The 12,593-nt window shown below is 36.9% G+C and overlaps 1 protein-coding gene across 4 annotated transcripts in view; it reads right to left on the bottom strand.

Annotated features, from left to right (window-relative positions):
* Positions 1-12,593, bottom strand: part of NAA16 (N-alpha-acetyltransferase 16, NatA auxiliary subunit) — a 67,827-nt gene that overhangs the window by 39,080 nt on the left and 16,154 nt on the right. For all 4 annotated transcript variants that reach the window (XR_008576784.1, XR_008576831.1, XM_054821583.1 and 1 more), the window contains exons 4-7: positions 9,883-10,040; positions 8,619-8,753; positions 2,421-2,574; positions 832-951 (exon numbers count right to left, since the gene is read on the bottom strand). Coding sequence is in view for 2 of the 4 variants with exons in the window: in XM_054821583.1 (XP_054677558.1) it covers positions 832-951; positions 2,421-2,574; positions 8,619-8,753; positions 9,883-10,040 (567 nt within the window). In the remaining 2 variants the exon portion in view is untranslated. The remainder of the gene's footprint in view (positions 1-831; positions 952-2,420; positions 2,575-8,618; positions 8,754-9,882; positions 10,041-12,593) is intronic.

Below are 12,593 nucleotides of genomic sequence, written 5' to 3'. Positions count from 1 at the left end.
AAACCCAACTGTAAAACTTTCTAGAAGAAAGCTGGTTGAGAAATATAATGCAGCTATAATATCTACAAATAATATCCTTGTGGGCTTATGATTTATGATGTCATCAGAATAACTCAAATAAAACCTCCACCAATTAGCGAACAGTGAAATACAAGGAAACCATTCCTGTGTAAAGGTAAACACTTGGGAAGTTACCACTGTAAAACACTCATTACAAATTGTTGCAATATTGTAATTTAAAAAAAGAAAATACTAGCTATTTCCTGGAAAGAATGTGAATTAGCATTGGAATAACAAAGATTTTATCACATTCATCACCTTTTCCTCCAGAGAACAGTCAGCTTTAAGTTTTGGGTTTGTTTTGGTTTTTTTTCCCCCTCAGATGGCCTATCTTTAAAAGGTCATCTGAAATAGTTATTTGTGTATTTCTCTACAAACCCATCGAAAGAGGTTATTACCTAATCAAGTTTCAGAATGACAATTTTATGTTGCAGTATATGATAGTCATCTGGCAATCAACTACTAGATAGGAATGAATTGCAATTTGGTTTCCAAGTTCACGCATGGCAAGGAAATGTTCTTTACGTAAGCACGTTAACAAATGCCACCTTTAGGTCCAAGAAGAGAAAGACTTGCTGCTGGTATTTTCATGCATGCAAGTTTTTCAGTGAACGTTTTAAAAAAGGATAAACTATATCATATTCAAGATTAGAAGGTATGTATTTTTCTGCCAAGTAAAGCTTTTTAACCTAAGACAGTAACATCAAACAGGCATTTTAAGTATATCCTATACCACGCGTATTTCCAATGTATTTGTGTATCTTAACTTACTAGGTTGTAGGGCCTTTTCCAAGCCTTCATAATAATGCCAGTTCTCTGCATTACGCTCAATTAATTCTTTGAATACTTCACCAGCTTCTTTCAGTCTTCCCAACTTCAGTAACATCTCTCCTAAAAACAGCGCAGTAAAGAACTGTGAATTACATGAGAAAACACTGGTGGCTTGGGAATAAAGTTTACAAAACTAGATATATAAAATTAGGTTTAATCTTATGTAGGTACTTATAAAGAGGCTTTATTTTCCCAAAAGCATTTACTGTGTATTGTAAGTGCTACTTGAAGCTACCGCACATATAGCTCAACACAATTTGGAGCATTCAGCACCTGTGAAAACAAAGATTATTTGAATGTCTGTATCTGAGTATTTAAAATACTGGGATTATCAAAGAAACAAGCAACTCCTCCTTCCAGGACTCCAATACACAACTATCTCACTTCTTACCAGGCTGTTTACTTAACCACACCTTTATTTTTCACACTAACTAACCAGTTTTTAACCAGTTAAATCACACAGGTTTGCTACTAAGTTGTTCTACCACGTCTGGCTTGCCCGTACAGCACTGCGTTTCGGAATGTGACTGAACACTGATAATACACCAATGTTTTTGCTACTAGAGCATCAAGGATTTCTCTTTTTACCCCTGCTCTGCCACACAGCAAGCTGGCCAGGGTGGGCAATAAGCTGGGAGAGGACACAACCTGGACAGCTGACAAAGGGATATTTCATGCTACATAGTGTCATGCTTAGTAATTATAATTGAGGGGAAGGAGTGTTTGGGCAGGTGGTCATTGCTTGGAGACTAGCTGACCATCAGTCTGCTTGTGGGAGGTGGTGAGTGACTGCCTTTGCATCACTTTGGGATCTGTGGTTTCTTCCCTTCCTCTTTCTTTCACTGAAGCGATCTTTATTTCACCTCATTAGTCTTCTTGCTTTTGCTCTTCCTATTCTCTCTCCTGTCCCAACAAGGGAGGCTGGGGGAAGTGAGTAGCTGTGTGTGGCTTACCTGCTGGCCAGGGTCAACCCACCACAAGTGCACAAGGAAGGGGTAGTAGAAGAATACATGCTACTACATTATGTAATTGTACATATTCAGAACTCAGTATTTCAAATCCACAAAGCAATTGTGGGTTATTTTTAATCAAAAAAGTGAACTTCAGTATGCACTTAAATAGGGCAATACAAGTAAGTGCATTAGAAAGCTTAAGAAGGAAAGAAAAATTTGATGCTTCAGTCAAAAAAAATAATCTGCATTTATACTACAAACAGTATTCTTGATGAAATTAAAACTGGGTTATACTAGCTCTGATTTATGGAAAGCTACTCTAGTACGCACCAATATCATAATCTGATATCTCCTCTGTTCCTGTGTCAACCCAAGTAAAACTACCTGCATCCACCACTTTGGTAGGGCAAGTTACTTGAGCACAAATTTGTAAGTCTGGTGTTATCAGTTTCCCTATAGGAATTGTTTCAAATCAATTAAAGATTTCACATTTTTTTCTTCTACTGCTTTATCATATCTGAAAGCCAGTAGCAAAGGTTTAGAACAAAAATGGATGAGGGAAGAAGAATGACTTACCTTTGATTTCTTCTACTATTAATTTATCACATATTTGCTTTTCATATGTCTCTATATGTTCTAAAGACTCCTGAAATAGATCTGCCTCTCTCATCACTTGATTTTGATATAAAATCAGTTCACTATATTCATAATCTATCTTATTAGGAGGAATCTGGAGGGGGGAAAAAAACAATAGGTTAGTTAACATTTACTTGTACCTCAACTGTGTGCAATATTACAGAACACAAGATCCAGGCTACAGAATATATCGGGTCTATTTATATGCCCACCCAAACATTCAAACTGTAAAGCTCTCATTATTCACAATCAAATTAGATTCATTCAGGATATCCTTTGTTAGAGAACAGTTTAAAAGAATGCCTGTATTTCTATCACTGTGGCGAGCTAATTAAAAACGGAATCCTTGCCTTCTTCCATACAATTCAATAAAATTTGCAAAGAACTTGGTAATCTCTTCCTTCTGAAGGACTCACATAATCCACAACAATTTTGGTCTACGTTCCATAGCAGATTGCTGGGATATCACAATACTCATTTTCAACATACCAAAAATTCTAGATCAAACTATTTCCAAGAACAATGAACCACCCAAATGACCAAGCTGGCCATAGCTTGACAAATAGAATTTTTCAAACAGAAAACCTACGCTATCTCTCTGTCTAAGCAAGTATTCTCTGTACTACACTTCAATCTCCCAGAAAGTACAGTGCACAAGCATGCAAAGAGTGTCTTCAAGCAACAGATAATTATTTTGAGGTCTGCTGCCAGTTGCATACCTAGGACTTTGTCTACAGGCTATAGAAAAACTAGTGGGTCACCCACCTTCCAGTAATACATCAGTCACTGAAACAGGATGACATTCAAAAGTATTCCTTTCTAGGGATAACTCCTAAAGTGTATTTAGGCAATGAAAAGTCTTGCCAGAATTATAAAAGTTATTTCATACTAAATGCTCTTCACTAATATGCACTGAAGCTACGTCAATTACAAGTAAAATGCAAGAATTTCAGAGACCAAATGCAGAAGCCAGCAGATCTATACAACAGTTTACTATGTGAAATATACTGCCTAAATAGAAATTATAGGAAAGATTATAGTCTATATGATTTTTTTAATAATAAAAATAGGCAAGAAGCAACTGAGCTTGATAAATGTTAACGATTCTTTCCCATGACACTACATATTTTGTTCCTTCCTGAGCAAGCAACACTTTGCAGTCACATTGGTCACCAAACAGTTTACTATTACTTTTCTGTTCCTCGAGTAAAGCTTTTCCTCTATCTTCTTTAAAGAACTAAGTAATTTAATTAAAAAAGCTGAAACAGTAAATTAGTTGAAATTAATATTTGTATTAAAAGAATCTTGTCCTAAACCACTACTTCCAACCCTTCCCTAAACACAGATCAATTTTATGATATTTAACATGTTTACATGCTCTTTGAATTTTTAGAGGCAGTTTCTCTAGTACTGTGAATTTTCAGAAAGAAGATTTCCTTTTAGATAGAAATGTTCTGAAAGACAGCCTAACTAAATAAAACATTGCAAAGAAGTGTATAACTGACAAGGAACATCAGTTTTGAGGCTGAAAATAACAACATTCAAGAATTTTTTTAATAACCATTAACATATTATAACAAGTGATAACTAACGGAACAAGACTAGAGTCAGCAGGTAGCATGAAATCCTACCCATTTCTGAAAGTATATTTCCTCTATCTGCAGCTCCATTTCCATTTCCACCTTTGTTCAATTTTTATCCGTATTAAACACTGGAAGTCACTAATTAAAACATTATTACTTGGAAAGCATTTTTAACTGCTTCACAGAACTGACACATGCAACAAGGGTTATGCGTTTAAGCATGTCTTCCTGCTTATGCTTACTGCAATACCACAAAACTGAAACTGCAGAGCACCAGTTTAGTTCTTTGTCCTTCACTTCCCCATAAAAATGCCCTCCCCTCCAATACAATATATATCTAAATTCCACAAGTAGCACAGCTTTTTGGCACATCATGAATTAGTTTTAGGCCTTCAAAACATAGATTACCCCCCAAACCCTTAAAAACTTATATAACACAAGAAACAGGCATCAATTAACCTTCTTGTAGCTCTTCTGGCTTGGTAGGACTAACAAAAGAAATTACAAAATGTCAAAAAAAAATAATCCAGTGAACTCCCTCTTATACATAGGGCAAATCCACCAGAAAGATACTGCGCTTACTGTCATACCATTTAAAAAGCCATTTTTAAAAGTAATTTTAAGAGAAGTTCATTTTTTAGAGATATTTTGAAATCTCACCAGGTTAATGTTGATTTAAACATGCAATTCATCAGAAGGCAAGCATCTTATAACCCCAGTACTTAATCTGAATAATCAAACTGTCTTATAAAGACTAAGATATTCTATAAAAGGTTTTTTCCACGCCATTGTTATGGCTGCACAATACATCTTTACTCCTCCCTCCCTCCCGAAGAGTTATGATTCTTGCACATGAGATGTCCAACTTTCTCTTGAACTCATTTCTGCTGTTTCAGAATAAATTTCTTCCTCTCCTGGACCAAAAAAAAGAATCATCTTTACAACCACAGGTGCCCTAACATAACTGTCACTGAAAGAATGTGACAAGATGCAGCCAAAACATACCTAAGAGCAGACCCCCAAAACTCCAGAGGTTTTCTGTCCATATCTGTAATTGTGGGCCTGATGCAGAAATTAGGAATAAAAAATTAAGAATAAAAATTTTGTTCTGGAAAAGAAGAAAGGAAAAATGGGACATACAACAGTAAAACAAATTGCATAGTTGTTTTACACCGTGGTTCCCAAAATTTAAATTCTTAAGTGACTCTTAGATAATTTAACTTGGACAGCACAGGTTGCTATATTTCCTGCAGTGATGTCTGCATTCAACCTCATAACCTGTTTTTGACCAAAATATGGTGCATCTGGCTAATTTACAGCTTTCAGATGACAGGCAGTGTTGACCTGGATACACTAAGAAAATTCACCATTTCCAATGGTAACTTAGCCACTAGAATAAACCTGTCAGTGATAAAAAGATAAAAAGCGATTTATCATTTGAATTTGTTGCTCAACTTCCTACCACTACTTGTTTCTTTATTTTTCCCCACTAAGCAATCTTCCTAGCTATCATTCTGCCCCAAACCAGTATCTACACTGTACGTGAACCACCTAGTTTTTTTCTGCTTTCAGCAAACAGAGAATCTCTGCCTTTCACTAGACAGCATTTTCTCTAGTCCTCTTATCTTCCCATATTGTTCTTTGCATTTTCTAACTTTTTAAAAACAGGGTCATCAGTAAGTGTTGATCTCTCATTAATCAGTGCTCTATAGAGAAAATCCATGCTGCTTCTCAGAAATAAGGGTGTTTTTTGCTTTTCACCCACAAGTCTGCCCTGAGAACAATTTTACAATAAGCCAAGGCAACCTAACTGCAGGCTGGATCAACAAAGGCAGTCCACTTCCCTCTATTATTCCCCTTCCTCTTTCCCCTCTCACCTCACAGTTGTTCAGTTCAGCCAATCAATCCTTCAAAACAGTGATTATTTTTCTGTCACTTTGGCTTCCTGAACCAGCCCTCCACGAGTCAACCAGTGCTGCACAAGGAAGCAGTGGGAGCACACAGGAAAAAGTCAGACTGCTGGTTTTGGCATCAGCTTTTAGCTAGATTAGCTCCATTATTTTGTAATACTCCATCTTCAGCTACTCACCTACAATCATTAAAATGACAGTTCCTTGATCTTTTTCTTGGTTTTACTGCTTGGTTTTGTCTGTGTTAATTCACATCTGAATGGACAGAGCTGCCTGAGTAATCCAAGTAAATGAATGTGATCACCCTACATCACCATTATTTACCAATTATTAGGACAGCAGTGTTTTACGTAACATATTAATGTTACATTTACTACTTACTTTATTAACAATAATGGTAAACAGTGTCAGGCCTAATACAGATTGCCATAAAACTCCTCAAAAACATCAGTTTGTTGAAGATTCCCATTCGCTAGTGATTTGGAAACCCTTCAGTCTTCCAACCCTCCTTTTAAACCCTGAACAACTCCCTTTTATCACAGTCAGATGCAATATTCTATCCAAGTCAGTCACAGAAGATTACCTATTGAGTTGGAGTGCATACAAAGTACAAGGCAGGAGGGGAGATTTGGAAAGTAAAGTAAGCAAGAAATGCACCTCCTCAGAGATCAATGGAGTATCCTGAACTCAACTATTTTAAGAGCAGGACCGTTAAGTAACCAGAGAGTATATTTGGGGACTACTGTACAAGAACCGAAGTGTGGCAAAATTGAGCTGTGAGTTTGCTTGGGCTCTCCTGACTGTTCTGGACCCAACAAATTGATTCTCTCTTCCAGTGGTTGGGGCTCTACACAGGCCTGCACACCTCAGGGATCTAGCACAGCAAAGCACAAGACTATTCACAACAGAAATGAAACTAAGGCAGTCATCCTTATTTTTAGTGTTTGGGGGAGAAAACACAACATACCACTTGACTGTCTCTACCAATCTCAAAAAAAAAAAGAGGAAAGGCTTGACACGACTAGTTTTCTATAAACTCTTCTCCAAAATTTGTAGCCTATTTCTGTCCTTTAATGCTTAACCAGCTTTTCTACCATTTGCCTGAGACTGATATTATGCTGATCAACAGTTAAACAGCTCACTGTTCAAGTACAAATCATTTTCCTATTTATGAAAAGTTCCTAAATATTTCCAGTTTTACTAAAAAATGGCATCAGAACTCGAGATCTTATCAGGATTTCCTTTTTTAGGGTGAGACTTAAGATTGTGATAACTTGCACAGACTCAACTGATTTAATATGTTCATCTATGGCAGATGGTATTTAAATCTGGCTTAGTCACTAGACTGAAGAGCATATCATGACTGCCCTCAAACAAGCGTATTTACACACAACCTTTTAGAAAAGACATTAAGATCATCACTTCCATTTTCTCCAATGGGCCAATGCCACTGTTAAGCCCTCTTAGTCCTTGAAAGCAGCTCAATTTCTTACACTTCATTTGCAGTTTTTCCATCTATTACATATACTTTCTAATCCAAACAGTCACCGAACACAGATTGAGCTCTGCTGACTCATTCGAGAACCATGACTTTTTGGCTGTCAAACACTCATAAAAGATGACCCAATTTTCACTTAAACTTACTGTTTTCAGTTTTTATTCAACACTGAAGTTACAGCTCTTTTGAAATGTCAAGTTACATATACCTGACTCGCAATTTCCTTTGTTTGACCACGACACATGATCAAGACACAAGCACTCATCCATCCTAGCAATTACTGATTTCCTTTCTTACAGTTAGTTCCATTCTGGCTGCAGAAGATCTCAAATGCAGTTCTCAGGATGTGAGACTGTTTAAAACAATCAATCTGTAGGTCAAGTAATGTCTTAGTACCTACACACAATACTTCCAACACATCTCCCAAGTTGAATGTTTCTATAAACATGATTTTTCTTTTTTCTTTCCGTGTTACAGAATAATCACACATCCACTCTGTTCTACTAACTCAGAAGTAAAAGTCTGAATTAACAATAACAGAACAAGGAAATGGTCTCTCAATAAAGGTTATACTTGGTGATTTTAGCACTGTATCATTTTATTTACTCCAACAAGTTTCACTAACACCAAATCTTCTCAAAGAATTTTCAACTATGCTTTCACATTACTTTGACACCAAGCACTAATTTGAAGTGCATAATATACGGATGCATACAGAGCAATGAAGTAGTGTCTTTTCACACTCTGTAGAGATGGAATGGCATCCAGGCTATGCCAGGAGAGAGGGCAAATGAGCACACCCAACACTAAATAGTATTTTCTGAAGTTTTACCTACTTACAGGGACAGGATCATCATAGGTTTTCTTTAGCTAAGTCTCACGAACATCAAGTTACTCGGTTACTCCACATCAGTCTACCTCTATATCTTCAACCCTAACAGCTTATTGCAACAGGAAAAAGTATTCCTGTATAGCTTACATCAGCTGTTAATCTCCTAGAAATCTTTCTGGTCAAAGCAGAAAGCCCCACAAACAACAAATGTCTTCCTAATTCTCAACTAGTTAGTTCTTCCTAATTACAAAGAACTAATTCCTCAGATTCTGTCTCTTACAGAAAGTGTTCTCTTTCCAGAATAGGAAGTCTTACCTGTTGGGTCTTCCTAAACTCTTCAAGTAGTTTTAAGGCCATATCATAATCTTTTAGTAAGTGGTATGCAATGGCATATCCGATCCAGGAAGCCCGTTGTGTGGGGCGCAGCTGAAGTAGCTGGTATCTCGTCTCCTTCAGTAAAAGAAAAGCAATTTAAAAATAACAGAGACCTTAAAGTTACTATGTTTTCATCATGATTTACCACCACTACGGCTAATATTTTAAAAGATCTCTTAAAAGCCCTAAGCAATTTTTTAAATTCTAACAGCATGGGGAAAGTAGCATGTTTCCGTCTCATAAATCTGGGGGCTACATTCTCAACATAGGAGTTATGGCACAAAGCATAAAAATCTATTTGTTGCTAGACAAAAGGTGTCATTTTCAGGAATACCTCTTAAGAGCCTAACTTATTTCCAAAGATACAGCTTTGGAATCTCAGAGGGGGATTTCCATTAGAAAGTGTGATCTCACAGCCTGTGAAAGAGCAGTTCCACTCTCCTCATGCCCTGGCAACAGGTCCTTATGCTTACACTGCTGCAGTGCTTCTCAGACCCCCTTCCCAAGTCAAATCACATCCCTGAGTCAGTTACTCCCTCTTCTTCCATTAGCAAAGTCAACATGCTCAGTGAAGGTGACACACTAATGCTGAAGCCCACAATCCAGTCTTCTACTTCACATGAAACAGAGGATGGAAGAGCAGGACTTCCTCTTTCACAGCCAAATCAGTTCAGCCATTTTGAAACCACTAACTCTGTTTTTAGACAAATTGTAAGATTTTATTTATGATAAAATCAGTATTGGGATTCACAAAAAAAATCCCAGTCATCATGGGGCAAGTTTCCCCACACACTTAAAGAATCATGATAGCGTATTTCTCACCAAAAATACCTTCAGTACATACACCCAAAACAAAATTTGCAGTACTTCACAACAGCACAGTAAGTAGTCCTACTTGCTAAGCTTTATCCTTTTTATGTTAATTATTTTAGTGAAAAACGAGTTGAAAACTAGAGTTTTACAAGGTGATTCGGAAGTCAAATTGTAGAGAATAACTATACTTGTAGTTCTGTTCTCAACATTATATGGAGCTCTGCTGCAATACATTTTCATGCTTTCCTAAACAAGAGCTTAAAACACTTTCTACTTTGAAATAGCAAAACCACGTAGCAATAAAATTGCTAGCAATAAAAGACTTAATAATGGAATAGAACAGCAACAGAATGCCAACAGCAATAAATGGGAATTCAAAGAGAGTACTTACTCTATATCCTTCTAAATCCCTCATCTGAATCTGCAACAGCGAGAGATCTCTCAAGATCTGTAGATTATCTTTATCTAGTTTGAGTGCATTCCGGTAACACTTGATGGCTTCATCGTATTTCTTATCAGAACGTTGCAAAAGACCATAGACGTGCCAACCTAATGCTTATTAAGGAAGATGCATTCACAGTTTTCAGAAAGTAACTGCAGTACATTTGTGTTACAGACCAAACAACTTGACATCTTCCTTAAGATCAGCACCCTTATAAATTAAGTTTTATTACCACAGCCAGACTTTACTGACACACATTTTAAAATATTCAATGCTTCCAAATAAGCCATAGTCTTATTTTAAAGTCTTCTGTTAAGGCACATTCATACCCCACCCCCCACAAACATCGTTACACAAACTAAATGATTGAAACTCTACAAGATGCATAACAAGAGTTATGCTTAGAGATGTCTTGTTTAAAACATACTACTGTAATTACCCTAAGAATTTTTACTCCTCAAAGTGTCTTGTTCTAACAATACAAGTTTTACTTTTCCCCACTTGCCTATCTGCAACCCAAGCAGTGTCCAGATTTTACAGTAAGGGATAAACACAAAGCTACACTTTTATTTTGGTGCGTCAGACGTCTTTGTCACATTCTCAGCATCTCAGATTTCCATCAGTAGTGTGTCATTTCATCAGACTTCTCTCACAAGCATCCTTTTTTATCCTGGGAAGACTCTGAATTCAAAGCATGAAACCAACATGTGTCATTGCAACGCATTACATTGTGCTTTTGCATCAGTCTCTGAGAGCCATATTAAAAGAAAGATTACTTGACATGATCTACCTTTTGCTACTCCAGGTTACTAGTAACTCATTGAGGCAACATCTTCCACAGTAGTAAATCTGAACTTACTTTGATTTGCAAATTAGAAGTGGCTCAAAAGTTCTCTCAAGAAGCTCTCCCATGTGCCCCTGAAGCAGCAAAACACAACAAGTCTTGGGGAGAGGTACATGCATCCTTCACCTTTCAATTACAATGGCACAAATAACTCATAGTGCCAATAGCCAAAGTATTTAAGAGTTCTTATGCTACTGAATTGAAACAGAAGGCAACTGTTCCCTCCGAAGATAAAATCATTTCTAAACTTTGCATCTCAAAAGTTGAGAAAGCACATAAAAAATTAAATGGGTTAACCTGGTCAAATTAATCAAAGAAACAGAACTATGAGTCTTTCTAAGAGACAGGTAACTTATGTCCTGAACTAAGTTCTAGATATGAAGATATAAAGCAAATTTGTATCAAGAATAAAAGATGTAAGACTGCAGCCAAAAGAACAGACTTTTGTGAGAATTAATAGTCTGAAGAAAACTTGTAATACACAAGCAAGAGGCTCTATTCTGCATTTCTATGGGAACACCAAAATAATTTCAGCCAGGTGAAGCATACAAAAACTCCATATGCATCTCTGAGACTGCTAATAGAGCTGCTATTGCTGCCACGATGATTTATGACTAAACAGGAAAGAGGACAAAACAATTTTGGATAGTTACAGCTGTTGGTCTAATACTGCTACTTCTTTCTTGAGTTCAAGCATTCAGGACACGGATCAAAGTTAAATGTAGTACCTTCACATACCTGCCTCAGAACTACAGATATTTTAGATTCTCTCCTACAAGACAATTCAATCCAAAGGAATTTATGTGCACTTCAACAGTGTACTTAGACTAAGATGATGCTTTGAGTAATTTATCAGGCATCATTACCATTCCTGGATCCAATGGGTAATCTGGCTTAATCTTTCATAGATCAAGTAAAGAAAAGCATAAACACATTCAGAAGTAAGTGCATACAGTAGTCAAGACCAAGCATAAGAAATTTTAAGAGCTAATACAAGCTAATAAAGCACGGTGCCACCAATTTATTACAGTAGACAGCTCTGGGCAGTGTTGTACGTGTTCCTACAGTGTCCTGAGTATGACATGTCACTATTTGAAACATTTATTCTTGAAATAAGTGACCAGATCATTACTCAACTTATATCCGAAAGTGGGTCAGAATTTGTTTGTAGTTTGATCAGAAAACTTCTGGAATTCTAAACAAATTTTAGAACAGCCATTTTCCCCCCAAACCTCAATTTTCAGAGCTGCAAGAGAATTAAAATCTTCTACTCCCCTACTCCTCCTTAAACAAGTCAGAACATTAAAGTGACCAGCTGTATTTTAAACACCCTCTACCAGGTACTTTCTTAAAGCACAGCTGACAAGAGACACCAAAAGCACCTTCAAATGCTACCACAAGAAAATAGGAACACATAGGTGTATTGCACCTCCTCAAAAACAGCTACTGTAATGAGGTGACTTCAGTGGCTAATCCCCAACTGTCATTTTAAACCAATCAACAGGCACAAGCTCACATAAAAGAGGAAATCTAAATATTATTTTAAGAGAACCTCTCAAGCTCTGCATAGGTAACACTGAGGATGAACAGGCCCTCAAACTTTCATCAGAACTTCATGGCTAGTCACAAGTCTTTGCAAAGGATGTAGAAAAAACCTTTAATTAAAATGCTCTGCCTCAGACACCAGTTTCTCATGGGCTAGCATATTCTCTTAGCCTTAACTCTCCCCATGTACTGGAGCCCCACCATCAGGAGATTCAGATATTTACATAGTAACATTATGATAGCTCATTGGGTGCTCTTAAAGCATAGTAAT

The sequence above is a fragment of the Grus americana genome, chromosome 1 (assembly GCF_028858705.1).
Source record: "Grus americana isolate bGruAme1 chromosome 1, bGruAme1.mat, whole genome shotgun sequence".
In the NCBI taxonomy this organism is placed as follows: Eukaryota; Metazoa; Chordata; class Aves; order Gruiformes; family Gruidae; genus Grus; species Grus americana.
This window is presented reverse-complemented; position numbering and strand designations above follow the sequence as displayed.